General features: G+C 37.4%; 1 protein-coding gene across 1 annotated transcript in view; it reads right to left on the reverse strand.

Moving 5' to 3' along the window:
• Positions 1–26,021, reverse strand: part of LOC105055782 (protein ILITYHIA) — a 53,175-nt gene that overhangs the window by 511 nt on the left and 26,643 nt on the right. The window contains exons 31-59 of the mRNA XM_073246568.1: positions 25,191–25,313; positions 25,041–25,097; positions 24,857–24,967; positions 24,563–24,754; positions 24,277–24,450; positions 12,374–12,484; positions 12,206–12,275; positions 12,061–12,139; positions 11,859–11,961; positions 11,608–11,778; positions 11,334–11,456; positions 11,137–11,250; positions 9,947–10,053; positions 9,817–9,868; positions 9,632–9,738; positions 9,467–9,526; positions 9,275–9,389; positions 7,308–7,418; positions 7,087–7,224; positions 6,892–7,014; positions 6,694–6,765; positions 4,849–4,961; positions 3,370–3,528; positions 3,191–3,287; positions 2,932–3,114; positions 2,419–2,613; positions 2,163–2,336; positions 1,926–2,058; positions 1,054–1,132 (exon numbers count right to left, since the gene is read on the reverse strand). Coding sequence (XP_073102669.1) covers positions 1,054–1,132; positions 1,926–2,058; positions 2,163–2,336; positions 2,419–2,613; positions 2,932–3,114; positions 3,191–3,287; positions 3,370–3,528; positions 4,849–4,961; positions 6,694–6,765; positions 6,892–7,014; positions 7,087–7,224; positions 7,308–7,418; positions 9,275–9,389; positions 9,467–9,526; positions 9,632–9,738; positions 9,817–9,868; positions 9,947–10,053; positions 11,137–11,250; positions 11,334–11,456; positions 11,608–11,778; positions 11,859–11,961; positions 12,061–12,139; positions 12,206–12,275; positions 12,374–12,484; positions 24,277–24,450; positions 24,563–24,754; positions 24,857–24,967; positions 25,041–25,097; positions 25,191–25,313 — 3,446 coding nt within the window. The remainder of the gene's footprint in view (positions 1–1,053; positions 1,133–1,925; positions 2,059–2,162; positions 2,337–2,418; positions 2,614–2,931; positions 3,115–3,190; positions 3,288–3,369; positions 3,529–4,848; positions 4,962–6,693; positions 6,766–6,891; positions 7,015–7,086; positions 7,225–7,307; positions 7,419–9,274; positions 9,390–9,466; positions 9,527–9,631; positions 9,739–9,816; positions 9,869–9,946; positions 10,054–11,136; positions 11,251–11,333; positions 11,457–11,607; positions 11,779–11,858; positions 11,962–12,060; positions 12,140–12,205; positions 12,276–12,373; positions 12,485–24,276; positions 24,451–24,562; positions 24,755–24,856; positions 24,968–25,040; positions 25,098–25,190; positions 25,314–26,021) is intronic.

The following is a 26,021-nucleotide window of genomic DNA, read 5'->3' on the forward strand; positions in this document are numbered from 1 at the left end:
TCTGGTAAAATGAATGCATGAAATTAAAGTCTGCTATTTATTAATGCCCCAAGGGGTGTTTGCCACTTTCTTATCATTAAAATAATCTACATATCTGACCTTACTCGAGTGTATATTCAATTTTCCTGGTGGCCAACTACAAGAGGCTGCAAATACTTTGGGCACATACAATGTAGATTTCTCGCAAAACCCAACAAATGCAGAGGAAATGATGTTTAAAGAAAGTGAAATGACACTTTGGGATATGCTGAACGACTAGAAAAAATTCATATTAACAAATTAACATCGAATTGTGGCCTGAATAGACGCCTTTTTTGTTCTGTCAACTTCTAAGGTGCACATTGAGGATACAAAATTGTCTTCAGGTGCAAACACACACAATTGTTTGCTAGTAGAAGACAATAATGCATATATGTATTGTTTCTTTTTCCTAATCAGATGAAAATCCATATCAACACCAATTGGGACATTTTCTGGTTTTGTTACTCATGGTCAAAAACACATACTGGGAAAGTAAAGAAATAACAAAAACCGCTCTGAACTAAACCTTATCTAGACCATAACACGTGCTTTGCATGTGACATATAGGATGAACAGCTATGATCCATTTAACTTATTATATATTCTTTTATTTTAACTTCCAAGAGTCCGAACTTGATATGGAAAAACCTGTTGAGATGATCAACAGTAGTAAATTTTGTTAATACACCGAGAATATGAAACATCTTAATTTTAAGAGAGCATCATTTCTTAGAGTTTTTTTTAATCTTTCTTTCTTTCTTTCTCCTTTTATCCTGTCTCATAACATCACAACTATATCCAGATGGCTGGTTTCTTAAAATAGAAGAGTTTTAGTTGTGTTTGGGTCTCTTACAATATGTGAGTAAAAATTTTAGTCCCGTTTACCATAGTCCAATCCAATGTCACCATAGTTTCCTTCTCTTTCCCATCATGTGGGACTTAAAGTTCCAATACTTTTTCCTTTCTTCAATTACGTCATCCAAGAGATATTTTTTGATATTAACAATCACAAACATATGCGTGGTCAACTACCTGTTTTCTGGAAACTTTGCCAATCTCCTAGCATCTAAACCTGTGATATACTTCTGTGCGGCCTGAACATTATCTGCACCTATAAAAAATATATATATATAAACACTATCAGTATCTTGAAGCATAAAACATATCATGACCAAAATATGAAGTTCAACACATTCTTTTCCATGAGAAGGGGAAAGTAAAAAAGGGAGAGATCATTTGTCCAGAACACAGTAACAATGAAACAAAACAGGGCATACTAATATCATAAATAATGAGCGAATATTATTAAATACATTAGTCTCCTTTGCATTTGGAAGTTCATATATATATATAGATACATACATACATGCAACTATTTTTCTTATGAATGGTGCAATCTGAAGAAATGTATAATCCTGCAATTACACTCCCAAGGCTTTTCCAACAGTCATCCTACAGGTGCATTGAGATGATTTTGAACTTTATCATTGAATATAGGCAACAAAAGCAATGTGATTGTTTAAAGAAACAACTGGAAGTTGACTGTTGACAGAAGGATTCGAGTATCCATTTTATTTTTGCACAAAAGATTAGAATGGTAGAATGGCCTCCATGTACATCTTGGGGTGCGTCTTGACAGATCCTTGCACAGGAGGATTATCTGAAAACTTCAGCATGTGGAAAAGTAACTAATAAAGGATATCAATGCTATGACAACAAATGCCACAAGTTACCGCATCTGGAAAACAAAAATCAAGAACTAGCAGTTCCATTTGCAGACATGTAACATTGCTTTCCCGGGGGTGAGGGATTCTATAGGTTATTAACTCGTAATACCGTCTGTCATAGCACAAGATAAAAGGAGATGTAGGGGGCTTGGGGAGAAAGAGAAAAGCGTGAAGAACCTTTTGCTAATTGGAAAACATGCAGGGCACAACGTTCAGCAGCCATTCGAACAGGAGTATTCCCATCCTTTAAACAATCTGCGATTGCTGGGCCCAAATTCAAAAGGTTGGACGTAACAACTGAAGGATTTGCCTGACATCAAATATGAAACCATCAAGAGATTTTTAATCTCAAATTTAATATATACAAAAGATTTATAGTCAATAGATCAAGGCATGTATGTTCACTCTATGAACCTTTGCAACTGCTTTTATACTGGATAAAGATCTTCGCCTGACTTCACTGGAATCATCTTGCAACGCTGAAACAAGCAATTGCAAAAGTTGTGTAGTGTTGGTGTTTCCTTCATTTTGGACCTGATACAGAAGTAGCCTTCCCAATGCCTTGGTTACAGTTTCACGGATTGGGAACTGTTTCCATAGAGAAAGGAAAGTTGAGCTGGATAACAAAATCATGATATCATAACTGCTATGTTGTTAGTTCATATCATACCTTATCATCCTTCAAAGCATCTTTAAAATGGTTGGTAAGGGATAGGTATTGTGGAGACTGGCATAACATAGATGGGCTATGAAGAGACATCGAAGAGTATGTAAGCATAGAGCCATGTCTAATGAACCAGCTTGACGATGCACTCAAATCAGACAGCGTTTGCAGTAAATCCAAGAATTCATTTTCTTCCATGTACTGCAATCGAAGGAGGTGACCAATCAGGGGATAAACAACAGTCAGAAAGAAACAGACACTAGATCATGCATGAATACAGGAGAACTCTAGATACGCCTTCACATATAGAGTTTCTCATTATAAGATGTAAACATTAAATTGCATTCCAAAACAAGACATTCCAGGACAAAGGCAATTGACAATGACATCGCATGCATCAACTGCATCCTTTAAGAAACACAAAAAAATCTCAGACTTCAACCACAGTGCTTGTGGGGAATATTTGAACCCCAAGTGCAATCAGGAAATATTTAATAACAATTTGAGAGACTGTTAGACCTGCGATATGGTGCCTATAACTTTTGCTGCAGTACCCCGCACTTCATCATCATCAACCTGTAACATATCTCCAAGGAGAATGCAAACACGAGATCTGGTACCACGGCTTACACAATTCCCAGCATGCTTAACAACACCATTAAGAGCAGTTAACACGGCTTCCCTAACACCACCATCTGATGCCTGAAAGTGATAATTTATTTTTCCAATATCACAGCCCAGAGGTAATCTACACAAGCAGAATATGTATGAACGTTACCTGCAATGTGGTTAGAAGATCACCAACTAATGGGTCAACTCGAGTGCTTAGAGCGCTAAGCTTTCCCAGAGCAAGAGCTGAACTTCTACGAACCGTCCTGCATTGCATATGATATAATTATTTAGGCAAAAAGACTTCAAACTATGCAGAATAGACAAAAATAGGAGGTGAAGACTAGCCTTGCATTATCTTGAAGGCATTTTACAAATGTAGTTTGAAGCTGTGGAAGAAAAGGCTTAAGGGCAATTCCTCCTTTGCTTATAATGATGGATAACGTTGATAAGATGGCTGCTTTCACTTGCCAGGGGAACCGATCACCTATTATTCGGATGAGAGGCCTATACAAAAAGTGGCCAATTATAACCAAATAAGCTAAAAATGGATGCATATGAATATGTTATAAGCATATAGAAACATATGCATGTGAACCACCCCCCACCCCCACCAAAAAAAAACAAAACAAAACAAAACAAAAACACACAAAAAAAAAGGATCAGCACTTTTCAATGTTTTTCATACATCCAGCAATCATAAGAAATAAAGCATGTATAATTAACACCATAGATTTGGAATGCAATATCAGATCATAAATGGCATCTTCAAAATATAGATAAAGGAGACCTGAATTCTGTTCATAATATAGTGACCTGCATGATATGTAAAGGATAAATAGCTAAAAGTTCAAACATAGCGGAAAAACAAAATATATGAACGGGACAGCTCTTCTTCCATGGTCCCATCCAGTGAGGTGCAGAGTCACAAGCTGAGAACATATATAAAATGTAAAAGGCTTTATTGGATAAGCATAAATCATTCTCCGAGGGGAAAAAGGGTAACAGTGCTGGACTGGCTAAAAAGAGCTTAACAGACAAACAATCCCTAGAAATTCTGCACCTAGCAACTAGCTATGGCATGAGATCTCACACCAGGCTAAAACAAGGGAGAGACTGGTAATACAACCAAGTCCCAGGGCACCAAGGCCCAACTACATGCTCAATGAAGCCGCTAGTAATTTGATGTCACAGAGTCATTTTCTTCTTCCAATCAAAATATGGAGATCTACAAGGCAAGTCACCAGACACACACAAGGCACTAAGTTGTCTATCAAAGGTCCATAATCCCCCAACAAGAGAATATGCTAAGTCAAACATGCTAACACAGTTTTCCATAGAAGTGACAGTGAATTTCAACTCAAATTATGAAGTCAAGTCCATTTTAATCAGCTCATATGGTGTCCAATTCATGGGCATACACTAGACTTCAAATAAAATGTTAACATTATGGTGTCAACCAAGACTCTCTAGGTTGTCATCGCTCCTAAAACATGTGCAAATAATGTAAAAAAGTATTCATAGAAACTACCACATCCGCAATATAGAAACAACAATACCATGTAAAATATGTAAAAACTTAAACATATATTCACACGAGCACAACAAAACTTTCAAAGAGAGAGATGAATACAGATGGTAGGAATTGAAATAACCCAAGCATCCAGTATGAAATAGTGAGAGGTCAGGGCTTTATCAGGTGATGTAAGCATGCCTTGATGTCACACAAAGATTTACCATGAGAAATATTTTCTCTAATTAGTATGATGATCTTTCAATAATTGAAACTAAATCCTGTTTAATTTAAGCACGATATCAAGCCCATACCCAGTTATAGGGACAACAAACTCCTTCAGTGTTCGCTCACTTGTCACACCAATCAACTCACCCAGGCCCTGTGCTGCTTGCTCTCGAGTTTCAGCTGAGCCGCTAATTAAACCCTGGTACATAAGAAGGCAATATCTTAGAAATATCACACCATGCAAGAGCAAATAATGGTAAAATTTAAATTTTGAGTTCAAACGGACACGAAATTATACACTTCAATATTGGAGTCAATCCATATAGAAAGCCCCCAAACGTGGTTCAGACTATTATCAATTAGATTTAATCAAATAATTTGCTATGAACTGCAAGTTGATAACATGAACAGAAAAAAGTCCAAATAATGCCCCCAAATACAATTATAACAATTGAAGTTCCTTTCTTATTTTCAGATAATTTATCACACTCCTTAAAAAGTTGCTCTTTTCACTGCTTCTGATGTTTCATTGAAACCTGTAATCTACCTGTATAATCAGGAGCTTGGTTGTGTACAGCAACTTAGTTAAAGTTTCAACTTAGGAAGATAAATTTCTGACATAAACAAAATCAAAAATATCCTGAAAGAGAAGGAAACGATTTATATTATAAGGCAGTCCATATGCTGAAAGTTGTAAGAGGGGATTTGCCAAAGCATGCATTTTAGAAATTGAGAACAAGTTGCACGATATCTACTTAGTTAATGGGAAGTCCATCATTGTGACTCCATGCCCAGATATGACTTCGCTTATGATAAATTCCCAAGTGCCCCTTTCTCATACAAGGGACTACACCATGGTTCTGCATGTGAAATACATTATTCTGATCTTTCTTTTTCTTTCCGTTCACTCTATCCACCTAATGAACATATCCGTTTTCCCAATTATTCCCAATCTGTCATAATCATGGCTCTGCTCATAACCTTTTAATGTCTACATAACTTTTCATTTTTCTCTGAGTGCAACATTTATGTTAACCACAGCATTTGGTGGACTCACATGCATCAGACTTGCCTAATTCTAGTATTTCACAAAGCCAACTGTAAGCCAATTTAAAAATCTGATATATAATCTGAAAACTAATCCACAAAGGGAACTCCAATTACATCAGATAGACAAAATATGGTCATATATGAAGGAAAATTTTATTTTAGCAAGCATTTAAGATGACTTGCAGGCATTTTGTTTAAAGAACGATTTAAACAATCCAAAAACAAGGATAGGCCAATCTCCTCGAATAAATAGACATAATACATGAAAGCATGATGTATGCGGAAACATGAAAAACATAATTAGCCAACCATCACAATCAACTTGTTTGTCGATGCATTTTCATTTTAAAGGGGCTAAAGTGCCTAATCATCTTTGTCCCAACATAGATTTAGATGGATCTTCTTCATTTTAGTAAATGTTAAACTAACAGCAGTACAAGTACTTTGGTTTCCACAGCAAACAAATACAACTCAATGCTGTTGTTTACATATATATAATCTGGTATCTGAATACAATATAAACACAAATGGTCATGCTAAGTCCTTTACATTTTTCCCCTAAGAACTCGGTGCTACCAATGTAAGCATGTATAATGTATGTATTTAGGTGGCACAAGTACAGCACAGAAAAATTCTTCATCATGTTAACTCAATGTTTTTGCAGAAACAATTTAGTGGATTGACCAGGGCACCTTTAAGCCATAAATGGCGGTCAATTTGCATTCTTCTAAAGCATCTTAAGGTTTTCTACTGATTTAACATCAAGGAGTCCATTCCAAAAAGTATATTTCTAAAATCCGCCTTCACATACTTTGTTTAGCCTACAAACTCCATTTCTAGCCCGTTAATCCAACAACTTCAGCAAAACTAAAGCAAAATACCTGAAGAAAGATAGGAAGCAATGGTTGAAGAGCTTTTGGTAGACACAATCCAGGTATAAGAATAGATCCTCCCTGCAAAACAAAAAAGTTAGTTCATAGGCCTACAGAAAACATAAACCAACATAATTGACAGAAGGCTTTCAAATTATAAACTTTGAAATACAATATACAAAGCTCTTAATGATGAATGAGAAATACCTTTCTTTTTCTTCGCTCTTTATCTCTTGCCGTAGACACAGCATCGCGGACTAGTTTGATATACGAAGACAGAACTTCTTTGGGAACTGACCCCACGACCCTTCCTAAAGCTTCCCAAGCGGCCTGTTAACCAAAACATCAGTATATGATACAACTGGATAAGCAGTTGAATCAATTGCTTTTCTATAGGCTTACCGCGACTGTAGCTGAATCTGTATCGCTTAACAAAGTAATCAGTGTAGAGATCATGTTGGGAGCTTCATCTACCAAATATAATTTGCTATTTTTGAAGAAGTACCCTATCAGATAGGAAGAACCTCTTCTCATCAAAGCCTGCATAAAAGACCAGGTGATCAACAATGTGAGTAGCAAAAGAAAGATGTCATATAACATATAAGACTTTCCTACAAATGAACCTGATTGTCAGCAACTCCCTTAAGAAGCTCTGAGATTAGAGAATCAATTCCTTCTTCATCAATAACCAGTGCAACTGTTTCTGCAGCTTTCTTGGCAGAGTTTTGCACATCCTAGCATTCAACAGGTAGTTTACAACAGAAAAAAAAGCATTTGCTTAGTGTAAATATGTAGAAATAATTGGAAACTTATCATTCTACCTTGTCATGATGAAAACAGTATTTTGTAATTAAGAAAATCTAATATCTCCCAACCAAGGAATCTTTTATGCCAATATCGAACAGGTAGAAAAGTAACAAAACAACCTAGATATGTGCACAAACTGGCATGCAAAGAGAGATATTAGGGAGGGGTACCGCATTGCATGCGAAGCGAGACACTGGGGAGGGGTACCATGGTTGCATGCAAAGAGAGACACTAGGGAGGGGTACCATGGTGATACTCAAAAATATTTTAGGGAAACCTATCTTTTCCCTACAGCTACATTGTTGGGTTACCTCCTAGCAATAATTAAAGGAGCACATTTTATTATGCCTCAACTGGTCAAGGGTCAGAAAGGCATCGAGGAAGACATAAGAATATGGAAAGATCTATCGGCACAAATTAAACTATTGTATAAGAATTCTAGCAGAATCATACAATAACAATTAGTATAAATCCTAATTAACACAACTGGAGAGGTTTTGTAACGACCCAAAATCTCGCCCAAAAAAGCTAGCCAGAAGGTATTATCTGAGTTCCTTGGTCATATAAAAATACACAAGATCTACATAGCCATATGGATCCTCACATACTCTCACCGTTTAAGTCCTAGTAAGCCAAAAGTCCAAATCCATCCAAATCTAATCACAAGCACCACGATCGGCACATACATAGTATAGTCAGCACCAATGGACTCATACTATAGTGCCTCCTAGTCCATATGGGCCATTGGACAGTTCTACTCAATACCATGTGTAACAACTTAGGATCTCATCCCGAAAAGCTAGCCAAAAGGTATTATTTGAATTCTTTAGTTATGTATAAATATCTAAGATCTATCCAGTGTATAGCCAATATAGGACTCAACACACATCCACACGGGTCCTCACAGGTATAAAAACAGCTCTAGTAAAATTGTGTAACAGTTCCGCTATACTGAATGCACTGGTCACAATCGTAAGGGCCAAATGGAGTAACAACATCACCCACAATTAGTCCTGATAAAGCTGACGTTATAGATAGGCCCTACCTCATATGACCAAACCATGTGATGATCCAAGTGGGAAGTATAATACTAATTGCAATTAACCATCTTTATGTTAAGAAATACATTGCACCAATCTAGGATTGAAGGCCCAAAATAAAATTGGGACTGTTGATTGTCAGGGAATGACCTAACTCAGCACTGTATAACCATTAGGACTCCTAAGATGATATCAATTATATTCCTGACATGCATTTTATCTAGTCCAAAACTGGCTACAACAAGAATTGTCAGCCTAATCTGATTCATAAACAAGCAAAGTACAAGACCAAGCATTTAGTAGCATATTCAATAAAGATTGTGACCATGTAATGAAAGTAAACAGTAAGCAAGTGACAGAACATGAAAATCAGAATGGACATTACTCCTTGAAAATATGATAAACAACGTTTATTGTGTAAAAACTTATGAATACAAACTAAATCAGAAAAAAATCTTGGCACTGCATGAAACTAATTAAATCAACAGGCTGCAGACCAATATTGGCTCCGAAAATTAACTTATAGCAATTGTTGGCTTTCCTGGACATAATGTAATCACAGAGACCTGAACACCCAAATCTAGCACCAAGTAACTGAATGCTAAAGGTTAGGATGTAGGTTGTGAAGACCAGATGAGGCCTAAACAGTGTCACAACTTAAGCAATTAGATGAAATCTATAATCAACTTATGGTATGTGAAAGGCTAAAGATCAAAATTCTTTTAGGTGTCACAACATCTTACCACGTTGTCATCACCCATTCCAAGTAGCAATGCTGGAAGGATCGTTCCAATATGAGAATTCAGACCAGACCCAGCAACCTCTGCTAAGGCTCCTAATGCATGGGCATTAAAGGCGCTGGATGCATATGAAACATGTAAATAAAAAATAGTTGGAAAAAGTATTCAACATAACAAGAAGAGTATCCCACTCACGAGAGGGGAAGATGGACCAGCTTGGGCAAGATATGAGGCAAGACAGCTGTAGTCCTAACACTGAAATTAGCAAGACATCAGTTTTCAGCAGGTATCAAATAACCAGGTATACAGATTAAGGTAGTAGCCAAAGAATTTCAAAATGACTTTTAAATTAATAAGAACCTTAATATTTGTTTAAGACCATCTAAAGCTGTATCAGAGGTTTCATCATCTTCTAAAGAGCGCAGAAGTGTGGGAACAATTTCATCAATTGCTTGCATTCCAGCACTCTGCATCATTTGATTTCAAAAGAAATTAGCACCTGATGTACCATCAAAGCATGTTAATATAGGTAAAGAAATATGCACCTTATAAAGAGTACTGAATGCCAAGCCTGCAGATTCGCGTACCTCTGGTATGCTGTCATAAATTCAAAATTAGTATCTAAAGAGATGAAAGAGATAAAGACTGTGAGAATGATCAACAAAAATTTTATACCTATCACAAAGAGCTGTACGAATTGTAGGGATAAGTTCATCCATGAAATTCAATAGTTGGTGTTTACCAGCACTAGCCATCACCTCACTAAGACCGATACATACCCCCTGTCGAGATTATATACAAACATGAATTTTGGCAAAGCACATAAACTGAAGTTTTTAGTACAATGGAACATAAGCTGACTACATGGTAAATTCATGCACAAATATGAATTTATGCAGGTGTTGTATAAATAGAACAGAATTTATGAAAAACAGAATCCTTATATCATCGTAATCATAAACTTGATATGAGGATTCTGTGTTTATCCATTAAGAAGAACTCCGAATAGCAGAACTAGTTTAGCATGCATATGTCCACCCAGACCATATATCAGAAGAAGAATCTCTATAATATGGTTTAATCACATGAAAGCCTAAAAAGCAGACCAAGATGACAAGTTGTATATTTACATGATATAATATATATATATTAGCATGGATTTTATGTGCCATGTACTTTTCTAATGGTCAGAGTATCAGAAAAACTTGAACATCAAAAATCTTCTCACCATATCTTTTGCCACCCTGCAAACTAAATGCATGAAATCTCACATCTCAAAGTCTCTTCACTAAAACCAAACCCTTAGCTACCACAGGCAGAACCACATCGCTGGTCTACATAGTTATTTCACTTGTTTGAATTTTAACTGAAACTTCTCGCCATCTAACATACCTCACCTAACTCCATGCTTTCATACACGAATCAGGCCTCTGTACATGATGTTGTGTGTCAAAGATATCCCCAGATGCCTCATTTTAAGCCAACCAGAATAAAAAGAGCCAACATATCATATTATCTCATACAAGTGACAGTGATTGCCTGATACAAATACATGCAGGTATTTCATCTGATATGAAAACCATCACAACATTTCAGGCTATTAACAGGAGATGGGGGGGTTGGAGGTAGAACTGTACTGCAGGTACACGGTGACAATATCCAAAAACTCAGTTAAGCTAATAATATGGACAAAGCAGCTGGATATTCAGCTGATCATTCGTTATTCGCCTGAACATCCTCTTGCTGACCCAAAGTCAAATATGTGAACATTTAATAGAACAAATATTGGGAGCATCATGTGGTTCAAATGCTTTTTGATGATCAGATTTGAGATTATCTCATGCATTTTTAAAATTACAACTCACTTGTCTTCTACTAGCATTTGGGTCCTTGAGTCCTTGTGATAGAATTGGAATGATAGAAGGCAAAACTCTGTCGCCAAGTTTCCTAACAAGCTCCCCAAGAGATCTTCCTGCAACCTGAAGAACAGATGAAAATTAGTAATCAACTGAACAGAAATGTTATTCTATCAACAGTAACACATGTTAACGAAAATGCAAACCTGCCGTCTTTCTGAAGAAGATGAAGCAAGAGAGGAAATTAGTGTATTCATTAAAACTGGCATAATTTCTTTAAGGGTCTTTGGTGTATTTGCCACAATAGTCTTCCACACATGCACAGCAGCCTGATGAAAAACCATGGCACATGAGGATATTCAAGACATCATGAAGTTGAGTTGCACTTAATATTTGGATGATGATGCACTTGAACAGAAAAAAATGACAAAAAAAAATAGGAAAAAGCACAAGTACAAGCGGTGAAAGATAACAGCTTACCTGTCGTACAGACAAGCTGACATCAGTGCGGACCATGTATACTGCAGCAAGAACTTCATTACGCTTATCCCTACCCAATACATCCATAATAGCACGACCGTGAGCCTCGGTACTTGCACCTTCATCATCGCTGCCGCCCTCAAGAATAGCTTTTCCAGATGTTCCCGCAACCTGCAAATGACATATTGACTGGATTATTAAAAAAAAAAAAACTCTAATTTAACTATGGGTATAGGAAGAAAAGGTGAGACCTTAAAAAGAAGATCACCCAGAAGCTCAACAGAACTCTGTCGAATACGCCAGTTGTCACTAAAAATGCCATCCTCGACAGCAGGAAGTAACAAAGGCAAAGACCTAGCATAATTTTCCCAAGAATGCACATAAAATCTTATCAGTCAAAATTCAAATAATTAAATCTGAAATAGTTTCCAAAAACAATCATCCGACACCCACGTCATTGCATAATGCTCCACAAAAACATGTCCAGCACTGAGTGCCGCATCACGAACAGATTCATTTTCGTCGGCAAGCCCTGAGAAATAACCAGGATTACCACCTCATGTAACAGAATTTCATGTACAAACCGAAGTCAACCCACCATCTAGTATAGCAGGCAGCACCACTTGCAAATAATTCTGAAACATGACACCCAGTGACCTTGGCAAGTACTACACATCAACATTTTGGTCAGAAAAAAGGTGAAGAAGAAGTGGGAAGAATACAAATAAAAAGAATTGAGAATTAAGAATTAGGTACATATAATCACCTTAAAAAGTGTTAAATGCCCATCACGAACAGATGCCCTTTGATGAGAACAGTTCCGGATGATGTCAGGAAGAATGCGTTCAAAATATTCCTGACCAAGAGCAGCCAAAACCTAGAAAGAAGACAATTATTAAAACAAACAGTACATAACATAGAGATCCTAATTTAGGCTGTGGCTGCTAACACATATTGGTTATGCTGTTGAGCCAGATGCAATTGTTTAGCTGATAGAAAAATACAATCAATTTCAAATTTCCTGTCAGGAACTTTGAGGTTGGTATATTATGGCTAAATAGAGAAAAAATAAATTTATAATGAATTGGAACCATTTACAATTATGTACAACATTGGGCAAGTAATTCATGGATTAATTTTTCTGCACTTAATTTTTACCTATTCAAAGAATAACTATAGATATACTAAATACAGGTAGCCTAGCTTCCGGCCCCTATTTTCCTGGCTATTAATAATAAGAAAATGTTCTCCTAAGTCCCTTGTTTTGATAGCCATTTAATTTAAGAAACTATGGGCAAAATCATAACATAGAAATTTTCCAAACATCAACAAGCGACATATTAAACTAGCGCTTTTTAAATTTTGTGCAGAATCAGGATTTGGGATGGGACAATTAAGTATATTTCAAGAAACTTAACCCAAAGAATGAGGTACACCAGTTAAAGAGGGGAAGAGAAGAAGAGGGGGCAAGGCTGGGCACAGGGAGCAAAATTTTGAAATGGACCTGACAAAATTGATAGAAACAGATAGTGGGAATAGGAATAAGAGGCATACCTAAGAAAAGACATGAATATTTATAAGTAAGTTGAAAGATCTATCCCACCATCACTTATTAAAGTTTTCATAGCATTGAAAAAAAATTCATAATAGGGTGCATTAGAAGAGCAGCCCAAAAATATGACTACAAATTACCAAAGTTATGTTTGCCATCTTGGTATTGGACTCGTACCGATACCATCCTATTATAGTATTTGTATATATTTTGGTATGGTACAAGAGTATCCATGGGATTCACAGATGAACTCGAGTCGAGCCAATCTAGCATAAGTCTGACGATGGGGTTTGACGAGTTTTCCATGACCTCCGTCTAGTCGGGACTCACGATAGAGGGATTATATCATATGATAACTGCACCTAGGAGTTCATCTTTTTCTGTTCTGCTGGGTTGCCACTACATGCTACTAGACGTCACTGGTAGATCGTAAGAATTTACTAAGATCATTTTATAATCAACGATCCTTTTTAAGATGAGTTGGAATCATTCTAGCGTATCGAAAAGAGTTTCGATGATACTGTGATGGAGACCACGGGATGTCTCACTACCAGACAAAATAGAACTTGAGGAGTCACACACAAAAGGAGCATGACCTGATCAATGGCTTAGATCATATTCGACTTATCAATCGGATTGATAGTTTGAATTTTAGAAACTGCTAATTCGTAAGCGTTACAGTTTTGACAGCTGCTAATTGTCAGCACAGGAACTTAATTGCAAATGTTGTAATTTTATTGGGACTAATTAAATTATAGATTAAATCCTAATTAATTTAAATCAGATTTAATTTAATTAGACTTAATTTAATTTAATGTTAATTGGGTTCAGTTATCCAAATCATATTTGGATTTCAAGCTTGATTGGATCAGGCTTGACAGCCTTTCGAATTCAACTCGATTTGGACTCGATTTGAACTCGATTAAGACCCAACTTGAACCAGAAAAATCATGACTCAGAGAGCCCAGGTTCCCTGGGACTCTCTCTCTCCAGATTTCACATCAAGAAGAGGAGGACGCGCGTTGAGACGCGCCCCTTTTTTCTTCTTGCGCGTGTGAAGGAGAGGGGCATCAACCACCTTATCTGGAATTCTCTTTCTTCCAGATTTTATTCTTATTTGAATTTGATTCAAAATAGGATAAAATTCTATCTGATATGGCGTGTAAAGAATCATTTTTTTTGTACGACAAAAATCTGAAAAAAATTGGGCGTGCACTAATTTTTGTGGAGGTTTCTTTCTTGCCGCACAACTCTATCTCAACGCCCTTCTATCCATTGATTTGGATTTGAACGCCTAAGATCAAATAAGATTTGATCTTTTAGGACGTTAAGAAGAGGTTATGTGTGAGATAAGGAAAAAAAAAAGTGCGACAAAATAAAGAGATGGCGTGAGGTTTTTGGCGTGTGAGAAGGGGCGACTTCTTTAGAACATCAAAAGATCTCAACGTCCAACTCTTTTCTTCCTCCTTTCTTCCTTACATCCCAACACCCAGATCTAATAAAGATCAAATCTAAGAGAGAAAAAGAGAGAGAAGAAGAGAAGAAGAAAAATTCTTCCCTTGGTGATCTGATTCAGATTCCATCGGATCTGCGCAAAAGAGTTCGTGCAACGATCTCCTTCTTCGAGATCTAGAAAAAGAGATGCAGATCCAAAGCTGAGTGAGATCTGCAAGAAGCTAGCACACCGGTGATCTCGGTGCTCCGATCAAGTATCTCCGTGTAGATACCAGTAGAGGTCAGACGCGTGCGCGGCTACGATCAGAACCCAGGACATCCGCAGGATCCGAGATATGAAGATCTTCGATTTGATTTTACTAACGATTGTTTTTCTTTTCAAATTTCAGATCAAGGTAGCATGTTCGTATAAAGAACTTAACTATGATTTTCAAATCAGATCTAGTATGTCTTTAAATTAAAAATATTTTAATTTATTTATTTCCACTGCATAAGGTTTAGAAAAATTTTTAAACTATACGTACGAAACCATAGCGTATTCTAACAATGGTATCAGAGCCAGATTCTGATACGAACCTGAAAATCCCTCAGATCTGAAATCTTATTTGTAGAAATCAGATCTGAAGGTTAGTTTGATGATCAACGTCATTCTGAAATAAGATTGTCCTAGCATAATCCTGTTATGCTGAACGATTGTCCTAAAACGATGTAGAACATCAATTAATATTAGATCTAAATTTTCTACATGCTGTAATATGATTACAAAATTATTTTGAATTTGAAATTGTTTCAAATCTGAAATAAATCATGAGTTATTCAGATCTGAAATTAGTTTTAGATCTGAATATATTGATTAAGATTTAATTTGGATCTAGTATGTCTGCTGAAATTTTTTCTTACATGCATAGATTTAAAATTATTGTTCATATGTTTGACATGTGAAAGATAATTAGATCTGATTTTTAATTGATTACATACGTGATATGTTAGATTAATCTCTTAGTAGCTTAGTAATTGAATTGGGATAATCACCGTGACCGTCCGATCATAGAAAGATGAAAGAATTAAAATCCCTCTCTTGCCCATTCGATGGATTCTCTCTTATGACGTATAGGAGTGTCGACTGTGATGTTTCTTATGAAGATGAACAGCGAACGAAAAATTGTATATATTACATATTTTAATTTAAATCAGATTATACATGTATTTTTATATGTTTTAGATCGCTAAATATTATGTGATATATTGTTTTGACACACGATTTAAAACTTAATTTCTGCAAAATCCTAGATCCAAAACCCTAGGTTCTATTTGCATGAAAACATGAGACTGTGACTGGTATGCCTGTGAAGTCGACTCGATTCTCGATTGGGTCGAGTCGAGTATTTGATGAGTTGACTCAATTTTTTTGGAGTCGACTCGAGATCCTAGTAGATCGGCTCATTTACTGATAAGCCGACTCAATTGTGCAGGTTAGATCTACAGGTTTCTATTTGTCTCAGTGTTGTGCCGACTCACTATGACAAGTCGATTCGTGTGCCAAGACGAGTCGACTCGATTCTGCAGACAATCAACTATATAAAATACAATATAAATTGTTTAGATTAAAAATTATTTCGAGATGTAAACTTAAATCAATGTACATAATGTACTTAATTGAGAATTAAGATTTGAAATTATAAGATCTGAAATTATGAATTTAAGATCTAAATTTTAATGCATAAAATATGAGTTTCGGATATGGGTTAAACAAATTAGGTTTAGAGACTAAACTACAACTAGGATCATTGATTAGATCAGATTAGAACCCTTTTTCGATTTTGAACAGTTGATCAAACCTAATCAAGAGTTGATTGGGATTAGGTCAAAGGGGCTCAAAATTGAATTTAATTGTAGTGGTCAAATTGATTCACATGTGATGTAAATTGATTAAGTGAAAATCGAATTTGACTCAGTGGTTCGAGCCTGGATCTACAGGCTAACCTAATTGATTCTAATCAACCAATTTGGTGTCTAAGGCAAGTCTTAGATGGTGGTTCTTTAATTGGTTCCGTTGTCTGACCTGATCAATTCGTTGATGTCTAAGAAAAGTAACAGGGGGACCATCACTCATCTTCACTTATCTGACCATTTTGAGAGATTATGTTTTGTATTAGGTTACTTATTGACTCAAGTTCACCCATGCCGACTAGATTGGTCAGACATGAAATGTGCTGATCCAAACCATATTAGTCATTGCATCAGATATATGTGACTAATTAGAAGAGATCCGAATCTAAATCTCCTCACTAAATAGTAAGTCTACTGATCTTCCATCGTTGTAGAGATGCGGATGCCTTTTCCAACGTTGATCGTTCTCGACTGGTTACCGTGATTCGATTGCATCAGGAAGGCACAACCACTCTATTGGCATCAGATGCTCCAGGATAAAGATAGAGTTGGGCTCAATAACTGTTAGGTGAGAGACCCATTGACGGCTTTACACTCGTTGGTAAACGATGGATCGGACTTGATTAAGAAATATGCCAATAACTGTTAGGTGAGGCCACAGGACTTAAAAATCAAGTCGCTGCAACATGCTTGAAGAAGTATCTAGATAAAGAGTTGTCCACGCATTAGTATACATGTCACCAATAACTGTTAGGTGAGATAACGTACATCGATGGAACCGCAACACCCACTAGAACCACTTATTGCGTTAGGATTTTCGTTTCTCCATCCGAGTGTAAAAGACTCAAAAAATTAGTGAGTCTTTGTTTGTTTTTAAAATCCCTAAAACAAACTATTACAAGTACAATCATCTAATTAAATCTTTACTCTCTATGGTCAAGTCTGTCAGCTTCCAACCTTCTAGCTCGAATCCTAGATATCAACCACTTAACCAAAATAAACTACATATTTTAGCTCAGAAATCTAAGAATAGTTCTTAGATTTTAAAAATTAAACCATGTCTTTGATCAAGTTAACCCAATATCATCAGCTTGTCCAATTCATGGTCAACGAGCTATACTTGACAAATGATTGGATATTGACAATTAGATTATGTGCTATAAATTTGACTCAATAGTTGATGAAATCCAATATATACATAAGGACATGTAGACTGCCAATGACATGCTGATTCATCTATAACAATTATGAGATGATCATAGTCGCACAGTGTATGAGATGCGTGATGAACAGTTTGTCCATGATTGATGATCAAAGATATTGAAGAGCTCGAGAAGCTCGACATGACTATGCATAAGAAATTGCTAATGGATTTGATCCTGCAATCCCTGATTCATATGGATAGTTTACAAAACTGTTATATAAATAAATATAATAGCACCTTAACTGAATTGATCAATATGCTGGTAACTAAGGAACCTTCAAAAGTTCAGAAGTACATACCTGGAGAACCTAAAAAAATATTGACACGTTTTTAGAAGGTATGTCGAACTGCTCAAAAATTGATCTTACGGTTTTCTCTTTTTCATTAGACTCTAGTGCATATTACACACTTTAATATAAGGTCTGAGGAAGGAAGAGGACTAAGGGAAGATGAAATGACTCTTTTGAGTCGGCAATAGTGCAAAAGTTGCACTCTGACCGTGGACACCTAACTTCGATTATTATCGTTTGGATTTAGTTCATTATCATTTGCATGGTGATGTATTTGTGAAAATTATTTGAGTAAATAGTGAATGCCATTGGGTACCAAATAATCTGAAGTATACAGATGGTTCTTTTGGCTAGATCATGTATGAGAAAAAATGATTTGCCGACTGGAGAAAATAGACCTTTGGACTCATTGACTGTTAAGTCACATCTAGTCTATGAATCATCTTTTTGAGGATTAATGACCAAGCTGTCCTTTGTGAGACAAAAGGATAGGACCACTGAGATACTTACCCTAGTACACATACGATGTGCATGGCCCATTTGATGAGCCAGACTAGAAGGTTATCACTACTTCATCACCTTTACGGATGAACAGTCATGGTATAGGTATATATGTGAGATACAAATCTGAAAAATTTTGAAAGGTTCAAAGAATTCATATATGAAGTAGAAAAGATAAATCAAAAAATTCCTAAAGATACTTCGATCAGATCGAAAATACAATACCAAATAAATAATTTATCGATTATCTAAAGAGAATGGCATAGTTTCATGATGGAATTCTCCTTGTACACCTCAGCTTAACAGGATGTCTATGAGAAGCAATGGCGCTGTATGAGATATGATCCGATCTATCATGAATATCACTAATTTAACTATTGTTTCTTTAGGAATAAGACTTAATTTTTGAAATTTAAATTAAGTTCTCTTTAAAGGTAGTTTCACCACGCCATATAAGATATGATAAGGTGGACAAGTTAGAAGATAGGTCTGTAAGAGCTCGTTTATGGGGTATCCCAAAAGGGTTTGGAATGTCAATTTTTTTTCCAGTGGTTCACAATATGATTGTGAGCAATCATACTCTTTTCTTGAAAACAGTAGGAAAATGAACTCAAAGAGAAAATCTCTAAAGAACAAGTCACAGGACCTCTACAACCTATTTAAGATGAGCCAGTATATGTAGTACCTCCACCTCGTAGATCTAGGATCTTTCATTTTTTAGAAAAGTACTTGATATTCTTACAAAAGATTAAAAAAAATATTTCTCGAGAGAGATTGGGAACCTAGGGATGATCCCAAAACCAACAACGACGTAATGTGAGGAATCATGTAGTTACATAAAGATCAGTGGGAGGGTCCCATGCTGACATCGGTTATGATGTGATTACATATAGAATTTTCTTATCAAAGATCTAGGTCAAACATTCTGAAAATAAAGATCTATAGAGAGATCCTGAAAGGATGTTTGATTTTCACAAACATGTACATAGAAGAGGTGCTGAAAAAATTCAGCATTAAAACTTTCAAAAGCGATCCTTTATCCTCTTAAGTATGGGTGTATGCCATGCTATGTACTCGACTGGGTATATGTTGCTGTGAAAGTCACGAGCAGATATTTGTCGAATCCAAACTGTGAGCATTGGATGGCTGTGAAAAATATTTCTGAGTACTTAAGAAACACTAAGGGATTATACCTCATCTTTGAAGAAGAATTAGAGCTAAGAGTGGAAGGATACACTGATGCTGATAGTAGAATGTCTACATCAGCATGTATTCTTGAGTTATGTTGGTTCGATATGTTGGAAGGGTTCCAGATAATCGACCAATAGAAGCTGAATATGCGATAGATGTACAGGATGCGTTCTGATTCTTATAATAGTTGTGGAACTTGATGTCATACCATTAGATGCTATGACATTGTACTGCAAAGATAATGATCCATAGCCTTCGCTAAAGAGCCAAGATCTCACCAGAAATCCATGCACATAGAGCAAGGATATACACGATTACCTCAAGTAAAAATACATAGAGGTGCAGAGAGTAGACTTTACATGAAATGTGGTAGGCCCGAGTCACTTAGCCAGCTAAACACCGAAGTCTGTCTTCAGAAGATGGAGCTTAGGTATATAGCAGATTGACTTTAGTGCAAGTGAGAATTTGTTAGATATGTACCCTAAAAGCCAATCTTGACTGACACATATTTTTCTCTAGGATATATTTTATACTTGATAGGCAGTCTTTATAACCAATCATATCATTTGTATCCATGATTTGTCCTAAAAATAAACAAAGATGATTTTGTATATCTCAAGGTGTTGAAAATTTGAGACACATCATTAGTGGTTAATTTCTAAATGCTTCCGATCGAAAGATCGTCATGAAGGACAGTGATCAATCCATTTAAGATCGATGCACGGATCACCTCCCTTTAAAACAGATGAGTCTCGAGTCTACGATGTATAGACACAGAGGTGAGAATGCAGGTGATTGTTAGAGAACAACTTGCACTGAGCGTGACCAACACGAGAAACCACTTGAATGTCTACTCACTCGTCAGTGATTTTCTCAATGCTGCAGTGGTATGACTGATCTTTTGACCTGTGGTGTGTTGGCTATTCGCAGCGAAGCTACTTAGTTTGACTGCACGTTCCCTTGATCCCTAACCATTCAAATTCTTGCTGTGTATGTTGGCTATGTAGATTCAGATTCGCTATTTTGGAGTAAGATGCACCTAAATGAAATCTATCGATCTTGATAGAAAAAGAGAAGTCCTATGCTATTCGCAAGATTGAGTTCAAAAAATCTCTGGTTAGAGTAAGTGTGAATACTGAAAAAGAATTTTCACGGAATTCACAGATGAACTCGAATCGAGCCAATCTAGCATAAGACTGATGATAGGATTTGTCGAGTTCTCCATGACCTCCATCTAGTTGGGATTCACGATAGAGAGATTGCATTACACGATAACTGCATCTAGGGATTCATCTTTTTCTGTTCTGCTAGATTGCCATTACATGTTGCTAAGCATCACTGATGGATCGTGAGAACTCATTAAGATCGTTTTCGAATCAACGATCCTTGTTGAGATGAGTTAGAATCATTCTAATCCATCGAAAAGAATTTCGATGATACTGTGATGGAGACCACGATGTCTCACTACCAGACATAATAGAACCTGAGGGGTCACACACACAAAGAGCATGATCTGATCAATGGCTTGGATCATATTCGAATTATCAATCGGATTGATAGTTTGAATTTTAGAAACTGCTAATTTGTAAGCATTACAGTTTTAGCAGCTGCTAATTATTAGCGCAGAGACTTAATTGCAAATGTTGTAATTTTATTGGGGCTGATTAAATTATAGATTAAATCTTAATTAATTTAAATTAGATTTAATTTAATTTAATATTGATTGGATTTAATTATCCAAATTATATTTGAATTTCTAGTTTGATTGGATCATGCTTGACAGTTTTTCGAATTCAACTCGATACGGGCTCGATTTGAACCCGATTAAGATCCAACTTGAACTAGAAGAACCATGACTCAAAGAGCCTAGGTTCCCTGGGACTCTCTCTCCAGATTTCATGCCAAGAAGAGGAGGGCGCGCATTGAGACGCATCCCTTTTTTCTTCTTGCGCGCGTGGAGGGGGTGCCAATAGTTGGCCCCCCACTTTATCCAGAATTCTCTATCTTTCTGATTTTATTCCTATTTGAATTTGATTCAAAATAGGATAAAATTCTACCTGATATGGCGTGTAAGGAATCATTTTTTTGTGTGACAAAAATCTGAAAAAAATTGGGCGTGCACTAATTTTTGGGGAGGTTTCTTTCTTGCCGCACAACTCTATCTCAACACCCTTCTATCCATTGATTTGGATTTGAACGCCTAAGATCAAATAAGATTTAATCTTTTAGGACGTTAAGAAGAGGTTATGCGTGAGATAAGAAAAAAAAGAAAATGCGACAAAATAAAGTGATGGTGTGAGGTTTTTGGCATGTGAGAAGGGGCGACTTCTTTAGGACATTAAAAGATCTCAACGCCCAACTCTTTTCTTCCTCCTTTCTTCCTCAAATTCCAACACCCAAATCTGATAGAGATCAGATCTAAGAGAGAAAAAGAGAGAAGAAGAGAAGAAGAAAAATTCTTCTTTCCTTTTTGGTGATCTGGTTCAGATCCTATCGGATCTGCACGAAAGAGTTCGCACAGCGATCTCCTTCTTCGAAATCTAGAAGAAGAGATGTAGATCCAAGGTTGAGGAGCGAGATCTGCAAGATGCTAGCACATCGATAATCGCGGTGCTCCGATCAAACGTCTCCATGTGGATACCAGCAGAGGCAGGACGCATGCGCGGCTACGATAAAAACCCAGGACATCCGCAGGATCCAAGGTATAAAGATCTGATCTCTGATTTGATTTTACTAACAATTGTTTCTTTTCAAATTTCAGATCAAGGTAGCATGTTCGTGTCAAAATCCTAGCTATGATTTTTAGATCTGATCTGATATGTGTTTAAATTAAAAATATTTTAATTTATTTATTTCCGCTGCATAAGGTTTAGAAAAATTTTTAAACTTCACGTACGAAACCATAGCATATTCTAACACTGGTATGGTATGGTACAAGGACTGCCAAACCGAAACCACACCCCGTGCTTGCCAGTGGCGCTACGGTTCGATACGGGTCCATACCGATCTATGGCAGGCCGAACCGACAAGGTAGAGAAGGGGAGAGGGAGAAGAAAAAGAAAAACAGAGAGAAGGGAGAGAGGAGGGGGAGGAAGAGAGGGCCTCCGATGGCCGTTGGAGGCCATCCAAGCTCTTGCCGAGCTCGGCAAGGGCGCAAAGAGGAAAGGAGAGAGAGGGAAAGATGCTTACTACCCTCAAAGGACTCCGAATAGACGACAATGCCACCGCAACCTCTCCAACGGCCAACAAGCCAGCGTTGAGAGATGGGCAGCTGAGCAGACCTCAATCAAAATTATAAAAAATTAAAATGTGATGGCTCTCCACCCGATCAAAGAAAAAAAAACACAAAATAGGAGCGCACCCATATTTCAAACTAGAGGGTGGAGGCCCTTCTCCGATCTCAGCCAACCATCCGTCCGCCCGTCACTCGATGCTAGCTCGTCGGTGGTCGGAGAGGTCGCGGCACCATCGCCATCCGTTCAGAGGCCTCTGAGAGCCTCCGATGACTCCATAAGCATCTCCCTCTCTCTGCCCTTATTGAGTTTGGCAAGAGCTTGAATAGCCTCCGACATCCTCCGACGGAGCTTGGATGGCCTCTGACGGCCGCCGAAGGCCCTCTCTCCTCTACCTCCCCTTCTCTCCCCCCCTCTCGCCCGTCACTCGATGCTAACTCGCCGGTGGTCGGAGAGGTCGCGACGCCATCGCCATCCGTTCAGAGGCCTCTGAGAGCCTCCGATGACTCCATAAGCATCTCCCCCTCTCCTTCCCTCTCTCTGCCCTTATTGAGTTTGACAAGAGCTTGAATAGCCTCCGACATCCTCCGATAGAGCTTGGATGGCCTCTGACGGCCGCTGAAGGCCCTCTCTCCTCTACCTCCCCTTCTCTCTTCCTCTCTTTCTTGTCCCTCCCTCCGAGATGGCTGCTGTGCCATTTTGTATGCCGGAACTGATATGGTACCCCATCGATACAGTTCAGCGCGATCTAAACCATCCAGTTCGGGACGGTTCGAAGAACGATGATATGGTATGCCCAAACCGGGCGATATGGGGCAACACAGCACACCATGACTAGAAAGAATCACATGGGGACAATAGTCAATAAAAACTAAGCTGATTGTGATAAACAGTAATAAGATAGGAGCTAATGATCAAGGTCAGCATAATCCAAGATGCACAACATTTCTAATGTTAACACGAATGTAGAGAAACACCATTTCAGAATGCAGTCCCACCTACCGCCTATGCACACATTTATGTGGTGCAATTTAGTGACGGCACCACAATGGGTCACTAAGCAGCAAAGCAGGACCGACCACCCCATGTATGAGCCTGGGCCACGTGCTTATCATTCATATTCTATATAGATGTACTATATGACAAGCATATTTTTGTGAAGAACATCAACATATTAATTGGATAGGGCTAAGGCTAACTTCTAAGTTTCAGTAGGATGATATGGCAATCAACGTGCAGAAGCACATTGATCTGCTCTACAACATGCTACTGTCTAGGTAACCTAGTATCCGCACAAGAAACACCAAAACCAATTTGCAAACATGAATGAATTAAAGAGAAAATAATGCTAACCTCACTTAATCCTTGAGCAGCTCCAGATCGTTCTACATTACTGCTATCAGATTTAAGTGTATCTAATAACCATGACACAAGATCTGGGAAATTCTCTTCACCCATTCCCTTGATAAGAGATCCAAGAGCTCTGGCTGCAACAGAGCGAACTTCTGGTATAGGATCAACCAGAACCTGTTTAACAAGACAATATATTCATGGATAATAAGCAACAAACTAAAGAATTTAAAACGTCATAATTAAAGAAAAAAAATGAAAAGAAGAGGTAAAAAAATAAGAAGGGTACCTTTTTGACTTCAGGGAGAAGTAGTCCTATGTACGGAATCATATCCTTTGGTTCAGTTACCAATGAGCACATATTTCCAACTATCTGAGCTGCTCTTTTCTTAGTGTCTGCACTCCTCTCCCTCAAGCCTCTATGAACAATAGGCACCAGTAACGCCAACGATGGCGCATCTATTGAGTTGATAAAAGTTGTCTGTCAAGAATAGCTACAAACATCAGGAAAAAAGAAATGAAAGCAAAGAAACACAAAGGTGACTGAAAAGAAAAACATGTTGAATAAGTGCATAAACCTTACTTGAAGAAGGATGTCAAGAGAGTGTTTTGTGTACTCGTTAGGGTCAGTGAGACCCATCAACAGGGTCGGGACAATAGAAGATATCTCTGGATTCTTTATGACACTTCCAACCTGAAAATCAGGCACACAGTTGGACATAGCAACAGGAAAAATGCCAAGAGACAGCAAGTAAAGCAAAAATTACCTGCTGAAGAGCCGTTTGTCCCGCAGCTTGGACTTTAGGGTGTGTGTCAGTTAATACCTGCATCGACATAAAGCATACTGTAATAGCAAAAGAACACTCAAAATTCGAAAACAGTCAACAGCTCAGACCAAAGCTTTTTGTAGAAATAACCTCTGTCAGTTTTGGAACAATCTTGGGTAGGCACTGAGACAGTTGCTGAGGTGCACAGTATGCCATAGCACCAAGCAGTTGTACACTACTTTGCTTAGTTCGCCATGCTTTGTCCTCTAGCCCCTGAAAAAATCTTACAAAATAAGTCATGGCAGCACCTTTCATATGACATTTTTACTTTTCAATGCAGAGCTAGGTAAAACATTCCAACAATATCGAACAACTCGAATTTAACATCTACAATGAACTGGAAAAGGGAGACGGAATCGATAACCAAGAAAAATAGACATGATAGCAATTGAAAAGCAGAGTATAGCTATATATACATTGACAAGCAAAAGTGAATAAACATTGCAAAGATGAAACATTACAGAACAACAAGAACTGTAAGTGGCATATCAAGAAACTTTCATCATGACCAATACAGATAACTAAGTCAATTTTGGTGATATGATGCACGAACTTTACTAATATCCACAGTAAGATGATAACAACAAATTGCACAGATGAGAAGACAGCATCACAAAGCACTGACATGATTCAAATATGCAACATTATGAGGGCATCAGTGAATCATATCAGCTACACTTTGATCAAGGTACATAATGTCAGTTTATTCTGAAACAAGGCAAGAATTTCTCTTAACACATTCTTGTTATCACAAATGAATGCCAGTTTAGACAAGACCGAAAGAAGGATATGTGAATGAGGGTCTGGGAGATGGAGCAGAAATTTCAATAGAGGTATCATCACCATTAACGGCGTATCTAGATCAAAGAAATACATTCCAAGTGGATAAAAGGAAGTTCTTAAATGTGACAAGGCATCTAA

The sequence above is a fragment of the Elaeis guineensis genome, chromosome 12 (assembly GCF_000442705.2).
Source record: "Elaeis guineensis isolate ETL-2024a chromosome 12, EG11, whole genome shotgun sequence".
In the NCBI taxonomy this organism is placed as follows: domain Eukaryota; kingdom Viridiplantae; phylum Streptophyta; class Magnoliopsida; order Arecales; family Arecaceae; genus Elaeis; species Elaeis guineensis.